General features: G+C 51.9%; 1 protein-coding gene across 1 annotated transcript in view; it reads right to left on the bottom strand.

Moving 5' to 3' along the window:
• The window catches only part of LOC125460038 (uncharacterized protein C4orf54-like), a 32,321-nt gene extending 18,709 nt beyond the window's left edge, over window positions 1–13,612 (bottom strand). The window contains exons 1-2 of the mRNA XM_048547104.2: window positions 13,394–13,612; window positions 7,545–11,489 (exon numbers count right to left, since the gene is read on the bottom strand). Of these exons, the coding sequence (XP_048403061.1) occupies window positions 7,564–11,355 (3,792 nt within the window). The 5' untranslated portion in view covers window positions 11,356–11,489; window positions 13,394–13,612 and the 3' untranslated portion in view covers window positions 7,545–7,563. The remainder of the gene's footprint in view (window positions 1–7,544; window positions 11,490–13,393) is intronic.
• Window positions 13,613–14,826: the final 1,214 nt, after the last annotated feature.

Genomic DNA, 14,826 nt, shown 5'->3' with positions numbered 1-14,826 from the left:
AATAGTAATGGTGCATTTGAGAGGAAACTAGATGAGTGCTTGAGAGAGAAAGGAATAGAAATGCAGCTTGGTAGGGTTGGATGAAATTGGGGAGAAGATTCTAGTGTAACATAAACACCCACATGATGGGCTGAATGGCCTGCTTCTGTGCTGTAAATATTTTGTATTCATGACATGGTGATCAACAACTCTGTTTTGAATGTCAGCAACTGGCTTCTTGGCACAACTGATAAAGTGCTTAACATTGGATAGGGCATGCAGCTTGGAGCTATTTCTAGCAACACAACAGCCCAACTTTGACTCTCTCTTTGGATCATTTAAAGTAAATGGCACCATCTTAAATTAGTTACAAACAAAACACTCTCTGATATTTTCTATGATGCACCATTAGATGTAAAATAATTAATCTTAGTACAAATAAAAACATGACTTTATAGCTAATTAAAGCAGATAAAATTGCATCAATCTAGATTGTATAAATATAAAAGCTTTAAAAGATTCACATTTCAGATGTTACTGCTCTAAAACTGCTAACATGTGGAGGGAAATTACTGAAAAAACAGCCCTTTCTTTAAGAAGTCATCATCTTTGGACTCTTGCAAATGTAATACTTTACTTCTAATATACAACCATGAGTACACAAACTTGTAGACCTTTACTTTGATAATAAAATGTGAGGTTGGATGAACACAGCAGGCCAAGCAGCAGCTCAGGAGCACAAAAGCTGACGTTTCGGGCCTAGACCCTCTCTGATGAAGGGTCTAGGCCCGAAACGTCAGCTTTTGTGCTCCTGAGATGCTGCTTGGCCTGCTGTGTTCATCCAGCCTCACATTTTATTATCTTGGAATCTCCAGCATCTGCAGTTCCCATTATCTCTGACCTTTACTTTGATATGGTTAAATATAACTGCTTCTCAAGTAATTGGGAATTAAATGGACAACTCATTTTAGACAACATCACACTACTGTAACACTGATTCTGTTTGTTTAGAAACTGTTAGCTCTCAAACTCTGCCAATTCGGACATAAGCTCATCATCCTGAAATATTCACTCTTGAGATGCTTGATGTTGCCTTGTATTTCAATATGTTCCTTCACACTTTTAGTACCACAGAATTTTGCTTTTTGTGCAACATGTCTATCTTGCTTCACACAAAAACGCTCCTTTCATTGTGGATGATGATTGACCAGGAATGATGAACTACCTACAGTTAATACATTGTGTATTTCCTGGCACAATATTACTGCCTTTGTAAAACAGCAAATCTTCAGACTCACTATATAAGCATATGGACGTACATGGAATAGTGTAGGTTAGATGGGCTTGAGATTGGTATGACAGGTTGGCACAACATCGAGGGCCGAAGGGCCTGTACTGTGCTGTAATGTTCTATGTTCTATGTTCTATATATTTTCTATATGCTAAGTTGAAAATTACAATTTCTAACACTGTGCAAAGATTGTTTACCAAAGTATTGTGACATCTGTGCAGTGGTTGGATGTATGCAATTCCTATTATATATTTAGCATCACTTATACCTCCTTTTTTCACCTCCACTGTACCAACTCTAGCTTATCTGCTGCTGAAATCCTCATTCATTCCTTGGTCACCTCCAGACTTGACTATTCCAACACTGTCCTGGTTGGGCTCACACATAACACTTCTGTAAACTTAAGGGTCATCCAAAGTTCTGCTACCCTTGTTCTTAATTGCACCAAGTCTTTTTCACCCATCATCACTGAGCTTGCTGATCTACGGCGGTTCTCAGTTAAGGACTGTCTTAAATGTAAAACTCTTAACTTGGTTTTCAAATCACCATGGGGTATTGCATCACTCCCTGGCGTTGCCTTCTGCAACCCCACCACCCTCTGAGAGAGATATTTGTAGTCTTATAATTCTGGCCTTTTGAACATCTCCTGTTTTAATCTCCCCAGCAGCGGTGGCCATGTGCTCCCTGAGCCCTAAGGTCCAGAATTCTCTCTCTAAACCTCTTCAATTCTCACTCCTCCTTTAACACACTCCTTACCACATAGTACTTTGGCCAAGCTTTTGACAATTTGTCCTAATATTGATTTATGTGTCTCAGTATCAGATACTGTTTGATAATCATTACTGTGACGAGTATGAGGACAGTTTATTTCACTGATGGTGCTATGTTTCGGAAACTATTGAATTCCACTTCAAAGGAATTCAGGAAGCTGCTTCTGTGATGGCTTCAACTAGGAAGTTACAACTTTTAACCACCCAGTTAAAAAAAAACCACAAATCTCCCTGTTTGTTTGTTTCTCTTAAGCCTTTACAATGAGAGGTGATGGATGTTTGTCTTTTTTTTAAGGTCAATCTTTTTGAATGATGGTTTAAGCCAGCACATGCCAGAAGTGTAAATGTAAGTTTGTTTATATTGTGGGGTTTTACGACAAGAGAAGAAAAAACATTAAGCCATTAACCTAGCAAAAGCAAGGATGAGCATGTTTTCCTTTTAAGAAAACTTGTTAAAAACATCTAAATTCAGCTTGCTGGAGACCTGACAGAATGGATGGTCTCAGAGGTAATGGGAACTGCAGATGCTGGAGATTCCAAGATAATAAAATTTGAGGCTGGATGAACACAGCAGGCCAAGCAGCATCTCAGGAGCACAAAAGCTGACGTTTCGGGCCTAGACCCTCTGATGAAGGGTCTAGGCCTGAAACGTCAGCTTTTGTGCTCCTGAGATGCTGCTTGGCCTGCTGTGTTCATCCAGCCTCACATTTTATTATCTTAGAATGGATGGTCTATTGGTATTATTGCTAGACTGTTATGCCTGAAACCCAGGCAACTCTCTGTGGACCTGGGTTCAAATCCGGCCATAGCAGATGGTTAAATTTGAATTAAAAGGAAAAATGGAATTAAGAGTCTAATGATGAATTCATTTTGATTGTTGGGTAAAACCCATCTGGTTCACTTTTAGGGGAAGGAAATCTGGTCTTATCTGGTCTGACATACATGTGTCGTCAGATCCAGAGCAACTTGATTGACTCTTCACTAGGATTAGGATGGGCAATAAAAGCTGGCCTAGCCATTAATGTCCACATCCAACCAATAAAAAGGAAGTTCTCTTCTTCAACATTTTCCAGATTATTGCCCCTAACTTGCACCTTGCCACCACCTCCTCATACTTACCCCCAGATTCTTACCCTCAACTCACTTTTGATCTGTGACAGAGGGGTGATGTACTAAAGACAGAGCAGCACCATTATCAGTTATTTGAGATATTCAGCCCAGATACGTGCAGGTGAGAATGCCTGCAGTCATTTCAGTCATATCCAGGGGTATGATTCTAGGGAGAGATTCAAATCTCACCCATGTTACCATTGGGAAGGGATAACTTTCTGCTCCCCTCCTTACCTGTACAAATCTTATCTCCCTCTACTCAACCATATTTTAATGACGGATGGGAAATTTCAACAGAGGGATGGCGCAGTGGTAAAAGACAGCGTCATTTGCAATTACTGAGGCAAGTTTAATTTTTGGGTGTGTAACCAGCCATCTGCAGATGGTGAGTTTGCTGTTGCTGGCGTTGGTACTGTGGAGGTTCAAGCCACTCTTGGGTTGTGGAAATGGTGCTTGGAGCCAGGTTATCAGTTGAAATTAGCTCCTGATCTTGCTAGTACATCAAAAATAAAATTTTAAATTATTTTCTGACCTCTAATTTCCTTTGGAGTGCGTGGGTGGTTTGTTTAGGTATGAGGCCCTTTAACTCTTTTTATCTGGGATCTTAAAGTGGCTGACTGGTGGGACAAGTGTGTGGGATCATTTAGGTTTGTTAATGGCTTAGAGGGAACAATGCTTTGACTGTTCTCTTTTTCAGTAGCCTTCATCTTCAAGGAGTGTTGGTTAGTCTCCACAACACCAATATAAATAAGCAGTGTGTCACACTGTCCGTTCACCTTTACCTCAAAATTGCAAAATCCTACAGTATGCAATTTGTCCCTGAAAGCAAATGCTCACTGGACTCCTGTCGCAGCACTGACTAAAGACAGCGCCAGTGCAGGTGGGTGTCAGATGATTACATTAATTTGATATTGTGCTCACTTACAGGATTTAAAAATAGTCTCACTGACAAGATTCACGAAAGAAGACGAGTTCATTGCTGTTCTGTACTGGAAAACAGCAGAGCTGTGCACGAGCAAATAGGTACAGTTTCAGAAACAAGACAGGTGGCTGGAAAACAAGTGAACAGGAGAAATGAGAAGGGCAGCTGTTTGTCCATGCATAATGAGGGAACCTGTATATGTCAGCCACTATGATCATGATATGAAATACAACTTATATTCTTTGTAAAATATATTGAACATCCTCAAGGATGATGCACTGGGGAGTGATCCAATCATGATGACTGAAGAAAGTCAGAAGTCACACAACACCAGGTTACAGTTCAGCAGATTTATTTGAAAGCACAAGCTTTCGTAGCTCAGCTCCTTCATCAGGTGAAGGGGCTGTACACCAGAAGCTTGCGATTTCAAATAAACCTATTGGACTATAACCTGATGTTGTGTGACTTCTGACTCTGTTCACCCCAGTCCAACACCGGTGCCTCCACATGATGATTGAAGAGTTAGATCTAGTAGATATTGAGGGAGCTGCTTTCTCTGGAGGTAGAGTTAGAGGGAGGACCATCCCAAAAGCACTCCTTTAGGGGATTGGAAAGGTGAAACCTTTTCTCAATAACCTGGGGGTAAACTGAAATTTTTCAAAACAGATCTGTAGATTAATAAAAACTGAAAGAACTGCGGATGCTGTAAATTTGGAACAAAAACGAAAGTTACTGGAAAAGCTCAGTAGAGTACTCTGATTTCCTCTTCACAGATGCTGCCAGAACTGCTGAGCTTTTCCTGCAACTTCTGCATCAGTAGATTAATGTATAGTGAGGGTACCACACATACAGAAGCAGGACAGGCTGGTGGAGTTGTGATGTAATTGAACAGGCCATTGAAGGGACTCAAGGGGTTCAATGATCTACTCATTTTCCTACATTACATATTTCATGGAGATAAGGTATTGCAATGATTTTCATTAAACAGTTTATTTATTCATTCAATCAGCTACCTCAAGTAACTTGCTTGGCCATTTCAAAGGGCAGTGAAGAGTCAACCACATTGCTGTGGGTCTGGAGTCACATGTAGGCCAGACCAGGTGAGGATAGCAGTTTCGTTCCCTAAAGGACATTAGTGAGCCACACGGGTTCTTGTTACAATCTGGTATGTTACGGATTTTATTCCTCATTTACTCAATCACGTACAGTAATTTAAACTCCCCAACTGTCAAGAGAGGAGAGGAACTCACTAGTCAGTCCTTCGGATTACTAAACTGATAACTGTAAAATCTAAAACAGAAACTGCTGGAATATTTCAGCGGGTCTGGCAACACCTTTGGAGGGAGACCAGAGCTCTGGTGAAGGGTCACAGAACTGGAAATGTTGGACAACAAAATGTGAGGCTGGATGAACACAGCAGGCCCAGCAGCATCTCAGGAGCACAAAAGCTGACGTTTCGGGCCTAGACCCTTCATCAGAGAGGGGGATGGGGTGAGGGTTCTGGAATAAATAGGGAGAGAGGGGGAGGCAGACCGAAGATGGAGAGAAAAGAAGATAGGTGGAGAGGAGAGTATAGGTGGGGAGGTAGGGAGGGGATAGGTCAGTCCAGGGAAGACGGACAGGTCAAGGAGGTGGGATGAGGTTAGTAGGTAGATGGGGGTGCGGCTTGGGGTGGGAGGAAGGGATGGGTGAGAGGAAGAACAGGTTAGGGAGGCGGAGACAGGTTGGACTGGTTTTGGGATGCAGTGGGTGGAGGGGAAGAGCTGGGCTGGTTGTGTGGTGCAGTGGGGGGAGGGGACAAACTGGGCTGGTTTAGGGATGCAGTTGGAGAAGGGGAGATTTTGAAACTGGTGAAGTCCACATTGATACCATTAGGCTTCAGGGTTCCCAAGCGGAATATGAGTTGCTGTTCCTGCAACCTTCGGGTGGGATCATTGTGGCACTGCAGGAGGCCCATGATGGACATGTCATCTAAAGAATGGGTGGAGGAGTGGAAATGGTTTGCGACTGGGAGGTGCAGTTGTTTATTGCGAACCGAGCGGAGGTGTTCTGCAAAGCGGTCTCCAAGCCTCCGCTTGGTTTCCCCAATGTAGAGGAAGCCACACCGGGTACAGTGGATGCAGTATACCACATTGGCAGATGTGCAGGTGAACCTCTGCTTAATGTGGAATGTCATCTTGGGGCCTGGGATAGGGGTGAGGGGGGAGGTGTGGGGGCAAGTGTAGCATGTCCTGCGGCTGCAGGGGAAGGTGCCGGGTGTGGTGGGGTTGGAGGGCAGTGTGGAGCGAACAAGGGAGTCACGGAGAGAGTGGTCTCTCCGGAAAGCCGACAGGGGTGGGGATGGAAAAATGTCTTGGGTGGTGGGGTCGGATTGTAGATGGCGGAAGTGTCGGAGGATGATGCGTTGTATCCGGAGGTTGGTGGGGTGGTGTGTGAGAACGAAGGGGATCCTCTTTGGGCGGTTGTGGCAGGGGCGGGGTGTGAGGGACGTGTTGCGGGAAATGCGGGAGACGCGGTCGAGGGCATTCTCGATCACTGTGGGGGGAAAGTTGTGGTCCTTGAAGAACTTGGACATCTGGGATGTGCGGGAGTGGAATGTCTTGTCGTGGGAGCAGATGCGGCGGAGGCGGAGGAATTGGGAATAGGGGATGGAATTTTTGCAGGAGGGTGGGTGGGAGGAGGTGTATTCTAGGTAGCTGTGGGAGTCGGTGGATATCTGTTACAAGCTGGTTGCCTGAGATGGAGACTGAGAGGTCCAGGAAGGTGAGGGATGTGCTGGAGATGGCCCAGGTGAACTGAAGGTTGGGGTGGAAGGTGTTGGTGAAGTGGATGAACTGTTCGAGCTCCTCTGGGGAGCAAGAGGCGGCGCCGATACAGTTATCAATGTACCGGAGGAAGAGGTGGGGTTTGGGGCCTGTGTAGGTGCGGAAGAGGGACTGTTCCACGTAACGTCCATTATTTCTGAACTGGAAATGTTAACTGTTTCTCTCTGCACAGATGCAGCCAGACCTGCTAATTTTTTTCTGAAGAAGGGTCCTGACCCGAAACGTCAAGCTTTCCTGCTCCTCTGATGCTGCTTGGCTTGCTGAGTTCATCCAGCTTCACAACTTGTTATCTCAGATTCTCCAGCATCGGCAGTCCCTACTGTCTCTGTAACAAATTTTGCTAGCAGTTTCTTTTTTAACTTTTATAGTTATTGGTTTAGTAACCCAGAGATCTGAACAAATGATCCGAGCAGTGATTTCCTTAGCATTTGGGGAATTTAAATTTCTCCAGCAATTTCTGTTTCCGTTTCCGATCTGCATTTTCTTTTCGTTTTATATAAGCATAAGAACTACGCTACCCTGCTCATTAATAAACGTTAAACAAGCTGCTAAGGTTCTGAGTTTACTGCTATTTCCCACACGGCTGCACGATTAAATCTGGCTCAACGGGCAGCCAGTGCTGACTTTCAGCGCAGATGTGTACTTACACGCAGTATTCCAGGACTTTCATCTGTGCTCCACGATAAAACTCATGGTAGTCCCATCAAAGGACGGCGGTGCTATGATTCTTGGCCCAGGCTGAGAGGTGATGCTGATGACTGGTTTGCCGTCTGGGACGCCCTGGGTAGCTCTAGCTGTATGCTGAGAGGTCAGAGACTGTGTGGGGTTCAGGGACCTGCCAGTTGGGAAGTAATAGGGGCTCTCCGCGTACTGGGCTTCCCCGGGATGGCTGATCGCGCTGGGGGGCTTCACACTGTCATTGCACTCGCTGTCGGCCCGGGGCAGCTGGCCCTGTACGGGGGGCAGCACGGCTGGCGTGGGCAGAAACCCAGGGTACAGCATGTAGCTGGTTCCATAGGCGCTAGGGTTGATTGCAATGGGCGAGATGGGCACGGACACTGGCGCCATGGTTTGTTGAGTCATGGGTACATCGACAAACTGCCCGGTCTCCGGGTCATACAGCCGCTTGCGAGCCGGCCGTACCGGCGTGTCCACCAGGTAGTACTGGCCGGTGGCCGGGTCCAGCAACATCTTGCGCTGCGTGTGCGGGGCCGGGAAACACGAGCTCTCCACCAACTTGGCCTGGCTGATCGGCTCTGGGGGCTGCACCCCGGCAGGGTTGATGCTGAGTCTCTGGGACGGAGGCTGGTGGTAGATGGTGGCGGGCGACGGCTCCCGTTGCTGTTTGGGGCTCGGGCTGTGTAGGCGGCCGGGGGTCACGGAGTAGGCGGCGGCAGGCGCTGCGGCAGGGGGCTGCTTGATCGGGATGGTCAGGTAGTTCTCAAACTCCGCCGGCGGGGCTTGCGGCTGAGCCGGGCCGCCGCTCCTGCCGTCCGCCGGTTTCTCGGTCTCCTCCAGCGACGGGCGGCGGGGAGCCCGTACCGAGCGCACTTCAGGCTGTACCGGCGGGGATCTGACAGCGGCCGACGGTTCGAACTCTCTCCTGGGGGCGGCTTGGCTCACCGGGGCCACGGTGAAGAGCTGCGGGGCCGTGGCGGCTCCGGGGGTCTTGGGGACACCGGCGGCAGCGGACGGTTCGGCTTTGCGAGTGGGATCGGGAGCCCGAGCGGCCGCCGGTGCCTCCCGGTCGGAGCTCGATGCCTCTTCGCTGGCGATCAAGGACAGGACGTGACTCCCGGCCAGAGCCCCGGTACCGGGAGCCGCGTCGGTCTTGCGCTTCCACTCGTTCCGGTCGAAGACGTACAGCTGCTCCATACTCTTCACGGCCGCCGTCAACTTCTCCAGCGCCAGCCGCTTACTCGCCTCGGCCTGGCAGCCGGTACCGAGCGCCTTGTCCGGTCCCGGGGCCGTCCCTCCGGTGGCGGGAGGGCTCGCCGCCGCTCTCCCGGGGCCGGTGATGGGGAGACGGGCTCTGGGCACCGAGCTGGAGCCGGCGATCATTGCGGTGTCCGGGGGCTCGGGGCTTGCCGCTGGCAGCGGGACCGGGCTATCGGTCACGGCGTTCTCCGGGCTCCCGCCTCCGCCACTGGGCCGGTCGCGGGACTTCCAGCTGCCGGGGAGCTGCCCCTTACTGACCGCCTGGCACTTGATCACAATGGGCAGAGAGGGGCTGCGGTGGGTGGCAGGGGCCGGTGCGCTCCCTTCCCGGGGCGCCGTACCACCGTGCACCGTAACGATGTGGTAGGAGCTCTTGAGGAGTTTGCGGACGTCCCGGACCCGGTGGAGCGGAGCCTGGATCCTCTGGATGTTGTCGCGGATGTCCCTGACGGTGAAATGCTGAGCCCTGGCCCTGCCCCCAGCCCCGTGCCCGGCGTCTGCCAACAGCACCTGGCACCGGGCCTCGGGACCCGCCTCCGGTCCCGGGCTGTAGCGGCTCCTCACTTTGATGCGGATTTCTGGCGAGCGGACGGCGGCGCTCTTCGTCTCCGCTGCCCCTTGAGGGAGCAGGCGGCCCCGGGGGGGCTGGGGGGCCGCTTTCCTGGGCCCGGTGCCAGTCGGTGCCCGCTGGATCCCGGGCACGAACAAGTGGGACATCTTGGTGGCCTTGCCCTGCGCTTGCGTCCCAATTTCCGCTCGGACGCTCTGTCCCGCTTTGGCGGAACGGTCGGCTCCGTCCGCCCAGGCGCGGAAAGCACTGCGCTGGCTGGCGAACAGGTTCGCTCGGGCTGAATGGCCGGGCTCGGGTGCCCGGGGTGCCTCGGCTGGAGGGCTGCAGCGCCCCGGGGAGGAGGTGTCGCTGATCTCCCCCCTCTCCATACGGAGCTCCTGCTCGAACTGCATTCGCTTCCAGATGATGTTCTGCAGCAAACTGGACGCCAGCTTCGACTTGTGCTGCGGCCTCGCCATCTTTGCGCCGCTCCTGCGCCGTTCCGGGCCGCCTACACCCGCGGCCGACTCTTCGCTCGGGCCACCGGCGCCCGAATTTCCCCGGAGCTGCCGCCCATGCTCCTTCGGGTCGTGGCCGAGCTTCACCGTCTCCGCTAACGTGATTACCCTCGAGCCGAGTTGCGCCGCTTCTCCGCTCGGCCCTTGGCTGGCCGAGCACTGCGCCGAGTTTTCCTGCGTGGCGCTGGCGGGTTGCGGCCCCTCTCCCTGCGGGGATCGTTCCCCTGGACCTCCGTCTAGGCCATTGCGGCTCACGGTGTCTTGACCCGGGGCGCTAACGCTCCGGTTTGCTGACTCGGCAGGAAATTCGCTGCGATCCGTCAACCCCATTGATTTGCGACAATGTGCATCGACGTACTGTGCCCAGCGGCTACACCCGATACTTCCCTCTGACAGCGATGACAAATCGGTCGATCTATTCCCGGCGCAGTAAGTGTCCAGATACTCATCACCCCCCCCACACGCGAGGCTACGGAAACTCCGGGCGGTTAAGCTGCGAACTTCCTTGTCCGCCTCGTCCAGTTCGCTCACTGCGCTGGAGCTACAGCGGCTGCGCTCCGCCGGTACCCCCGCTCTCCGAGCGCCGCCACCCCCTCGCCAGCCTCCATCGGCGCAAGCTTGCCGCTCCTCGCCCACCGCCCGCGAACTGGCCCGGATCGACAAGTGGATGGGCCCGCCGGAGATGGCAGCGCCCCCCTGCCCCGGGGCATCTCCGGCTCCCACCGATTCCTGCACCGGCGCTTCCTCCGGCGGCGCTTCTTCGGCGCAGCTTGGAGCCTGAGGGGTCACGGAGCCTTCCTCCGAGGCGTCGGTCTCCGGGGAGCTGCTGCTCACCAAGGAATAGACGGCGCTGCTCTCCTCCAGCGCACAGGAAGATCCCAGCGCAAATTCACAGCCGTCATGGTCCAGCTCATACAGCTGGATCTGGTGGGTGCTAATGAAATGCAGCTCGTCGCCGCCTCCCGCCGCCAATTCCGACCACACTTCGGCGTAGTCGCCCTCCCCTCCGCCCGGCTTTCCGTCCAGCCTCTCTCCGCCGACCTTACGCTCCAGTTGCGAACCAGAGGAAAGGCGTAACGCAGCCTCCTGCCCGGCGGACCCGCCTTTGTCGCTGTCGCTGAAACTTTCGCAAATTTCCAAACCCGCGGCGGTCTCATAGCCGGAAAAGTCGGCGGGGGACTCTCTCGCCGGGCAGCCGCTCTCTCCCGCCCGAGTTTCCGCCCCGCCGGCGTTAATCCGGCGAGAATCTCCCTCTCTCCTCATCGGCGCTCCCTCTCTTTCCGCCCCGGGAGTTTCCGGGCGCTCCGCCGGATCTTCGCCGCTCAGTGCACGGCGCCTCGGGTTGCTCACTCGCCCTAGTGCCGCGGTTCTGTGCCCGGTGCCATGGGCAGGGAGAGTCCGGTTGGCAGCAGCGCCCCGGGACCCGGCCACCGACACGTGTAAGCAGAGCATTGGCGACGGTCCGCTTCGGCCACCCACTCTCTCCTACCCCCCGCACCCGCCCCGCCGTCCACACGGCGTCACGTCAACAGCCACAGGTTGAAATCCCGGCCGTCCCTGAGCCGCCAGCGAAGCGAGGACATTCCCTGCACGGAATAAAGACACTCTCTCAATATCCACACCGCTACCTGCAACACATTCACACCTACAAATCACATTAACCCACCCCTTTCGGGCCGCTGTGCTCTATATCCACATCCTTCTGCGGGGAGGGGGTAACATAAGTACAGCTTTGTGGGACTTCGAAAGGAAGAGCCGGATTTGCATTGACATAGCGCCTATAGTTAAGAAGAGTGGACTGGACAGAGTGGAGTTTTCTTCGGAGCAGAGGAAGTGGGTGGGTGGGGGGTATACCTGATTGAAATGCATACAGTGATGAGAGGGGCAGAGAAAGCCTTTTCCATCAGTGCAGGGATCAATAACGCGGGGAGGGGTGGGTGGGGTAGATTGAAGGGAAGGGGCAAGAGGTTCAGAGGGTGTTTGAGGAAGAGCCTTTTCACCCAGAGGGTGGTGGGAATCTGGAACTCACGGCCTGTAAGGGTGGGAGAGAGAGAGAGAGAGAGACAACCCTCAACACAATGTATTTAGATGTGTAGTTGCGATGCTAAGCCATGGGCCAGGTGCTGGGGAAAGGGATTCCAGAGTCGAAACGTCAGCTTTCCTGCTCCTCTGATGCTGCTTGGCCTGCTGTATTCATCCAGCCCCACACTTAGTTATCTCTACAATAGTTGGGTGATAGTTTCTGACTGGCACAGATTCAGTGGGCCGAAGGGCCTGTTTCTCTGCTGTCGGTCTCTATGGATGTTCGAAATACTGCCAGTGAATTGGGCCCTCCCCCGGTTACGGTGGCGACAATGGTGGGACTAAATGGACTCTTTCCAAAGGGACAGCAGCATCTGCGGAGACAATGAAAGAGTTATCTTTGGAGTCCGGTGACACTTAGTAACAACTGGACTCAAAACATTAACTCTTGTTTTCCACTGACCACAGCTACTGCCAAGCTCGCTGAGTTCCTCCAGCACTTTCTGCTTTTGTTTCAGATCTCCAGTTGAAAACCCGAAAGAATTGCGGATGCTGTAGAAATCAGAAACAGAAATTGCTGGGTTCAGGACTCAGGAAGGTTCACCGGACCCGAAACGTTAACTCTGATTTCTCCTCACTGATGCTGTCAGAGCTGCTGAGCTTTTCCAGCAATTTCTGTTGTTTTTTTTCTCTGGGCCCACCCAAAAGCACAGCACTGACATGACGAGCCGAACGGTCTCACTATACACCACGCGCCACCCCCGAACCTCCACCTTCCCCAATGCCTGAAAGTTTAAAAATTCCTGCACACCTTTCTGACAAATTTGCAGTTCCCACATTCGCAGTTGGAGTTAACGCACGAGGAATTTCCTACTGTCCCGTTCTGACTGTATTTTGGGGGTGGGGAGGGCGGGAAAGGACCATTTCTAGTGCCCGGGGATTTTCAAACAAGGCGCCCCGTGAAAAGAAATCAGCGTGAAAATGTACGTACCATCTAATCTTCCCACTCGAAACCTCCCCTTTCAATCTCTTTTTGTAAAAAAAAATAACGCGAAACTTCGCGCAAAAGACCAGATTTTAGTATTTGGAGGGGAAAGTAACTACAGGTGTTCAGAGTGAATAACAGTGCCCATTCTAAATCGTGTAGCGCTGAGACCTGCAGACCATAATTTTACTGCCTGTTATGAATACGAACATTCCCGAGTGCTCCATCTACTCCAGACTATCACGGCTACAAATTTAAAGTGTTGACTTGCAACAGACCAAGCGATGTACGAATGCAGTTACAATCACACGATCGCTGCTAAAGGTAACCCAACCCAGGATTTGGCGAATTTCCTGAATGTAGGCTGCGTACATAGTTGTGACAGCGGATTATTTAAACCTTTAGATCGACAGCAGTAGAGCGATAGAGAATCAGATCAAACCAGGGCTCGTCAGAGGGCCATAATACAGAGAGAGAACTCACAATGCTGCCGACAGCGCCTAAATTTCCGAAGGTTGAGCGGCCAGAGAAGGGCGGAGGTTGAACCGGACCCCGCTGCATCTGGAGTTTCGCCTGGTCTTTGTTAGAAGCTCCTCATTGAAGACGATCACAGTCTGAACTATCAACTATTCATAGACTATGCGTCAGTTATACCGATTGAATAAAGTCCTATTTTAAAACGAACCCATTACATTCGCTCATTGTCTGAATAAAACAGGGTGGGACTGAGGTGACCGGAGACGGAAACTCTGTTTGGAGTAGGATTTGCTCTAGATGCTGTGAAACAATCTCAGACTGACTGTGGGAAGGGGGACTTGTAAATATTAATCTCAGGCCGTCCCGAAGTAGCTGCCTCGTTTTTACATCAGGGCAGTTGCTGTTACCAACACAGCAAACTTCAGGATCTAGCTTGTGTGCTGTAAATATGATGCAAACCACGACAATATTTTCAATGATGTGGTTTGAGAATTAAATGTTGACCAGAAAACTGTGAAACAGCTTTGTTGGTCGCGGGAGTTCCGAGAGCTCCCCCATGCTCGCTCGGAAAGAGTGAGGTTCCCATCGCTCTCCTCCAGCACTAAACAAAAATAACTCCGTAACTCCGGACTCCGGAAATCAGACAACTCTTGAAAGGTCACTGGACCGAAAACGTGAACTGATTTCTCTCCACGGATGCTGCACGACCTGCAGAGTTCTACAGTAATTACAGTTTGTGTCCCGTAGTATTGATGCTCGGACAGTGCGGCACTCCCTCAGCACTGACCCTCTGACAGTGCGGCACTCCCTCAGCACTGATCCTCCGACAGTGCCCGCTCCCTCAGCACTGATCCTCTGACAGTGCCCGCTCCCTCAGCATTGACCCTCCGACAGTGCCTGCTTCCTCAGCACTGACCCTCTAACAGTGCGGCGCTTCCTCAGCACTGACCCTCTGACAGTGCGGCACTCCCTCAGCACTGACCCTCTGACAGTGCCCGCTCCCTCAGCACTGATCCTCCGACAGTGCCCGCTCCCTCAGCACTGATCCTCCGACAGTGCCGGCTCCCTCAGCACTGACCCTCCGACAGTGCCTGCTTCCTCAGCACTGACCCTCTAACAGTGCGGCGCTCCCTCAGCACTGACCCTCCGACAGTCCAGCGCTCCATCAGCACTGACCCTCTGACAGTGCGGCACTCCCTCAGCACTGATCCTCCAACAGTGCCCGCTCCCTCAGCACTGATCCTCCGACAGTGCCTGCTCCCTCAGCACTGACCCTCTAACAGTGCGGCGCTCCCTCAGCACTGACCCTCCGACAGTGCGGCACTCCCTCAGCACTGATCCTCCGACAGTGCCCGCTCCCTCAGCACTGACCCTCCGACAGTGCCCGCTTCCTCAGTACTGACCCTCCGACAGTGCGGCGCTCCCTCAGCACTGACCCT

This window comes from Stegostoma tigrinum, chromosome 1 (assembly GCF_030684315.1).
Source record: "Stegostoma tigrinum isolate sSteTig4 chromosome 1, sSteTig4.hap1, whole genome shotgun sequence".
Taxonomy (NCBI): Eukaryota; Metazoa; Chordata; class Chondrichthyes; order Orectolobiformes; family Stegostomatidae; genus Stegostoma; species Stegostoma tigrinum.
The sequence above is the reverse complement of the archived record's forward strand: the minus strand, read 5'-3'. Positions and strand labels throughout refer to the sequence as shown.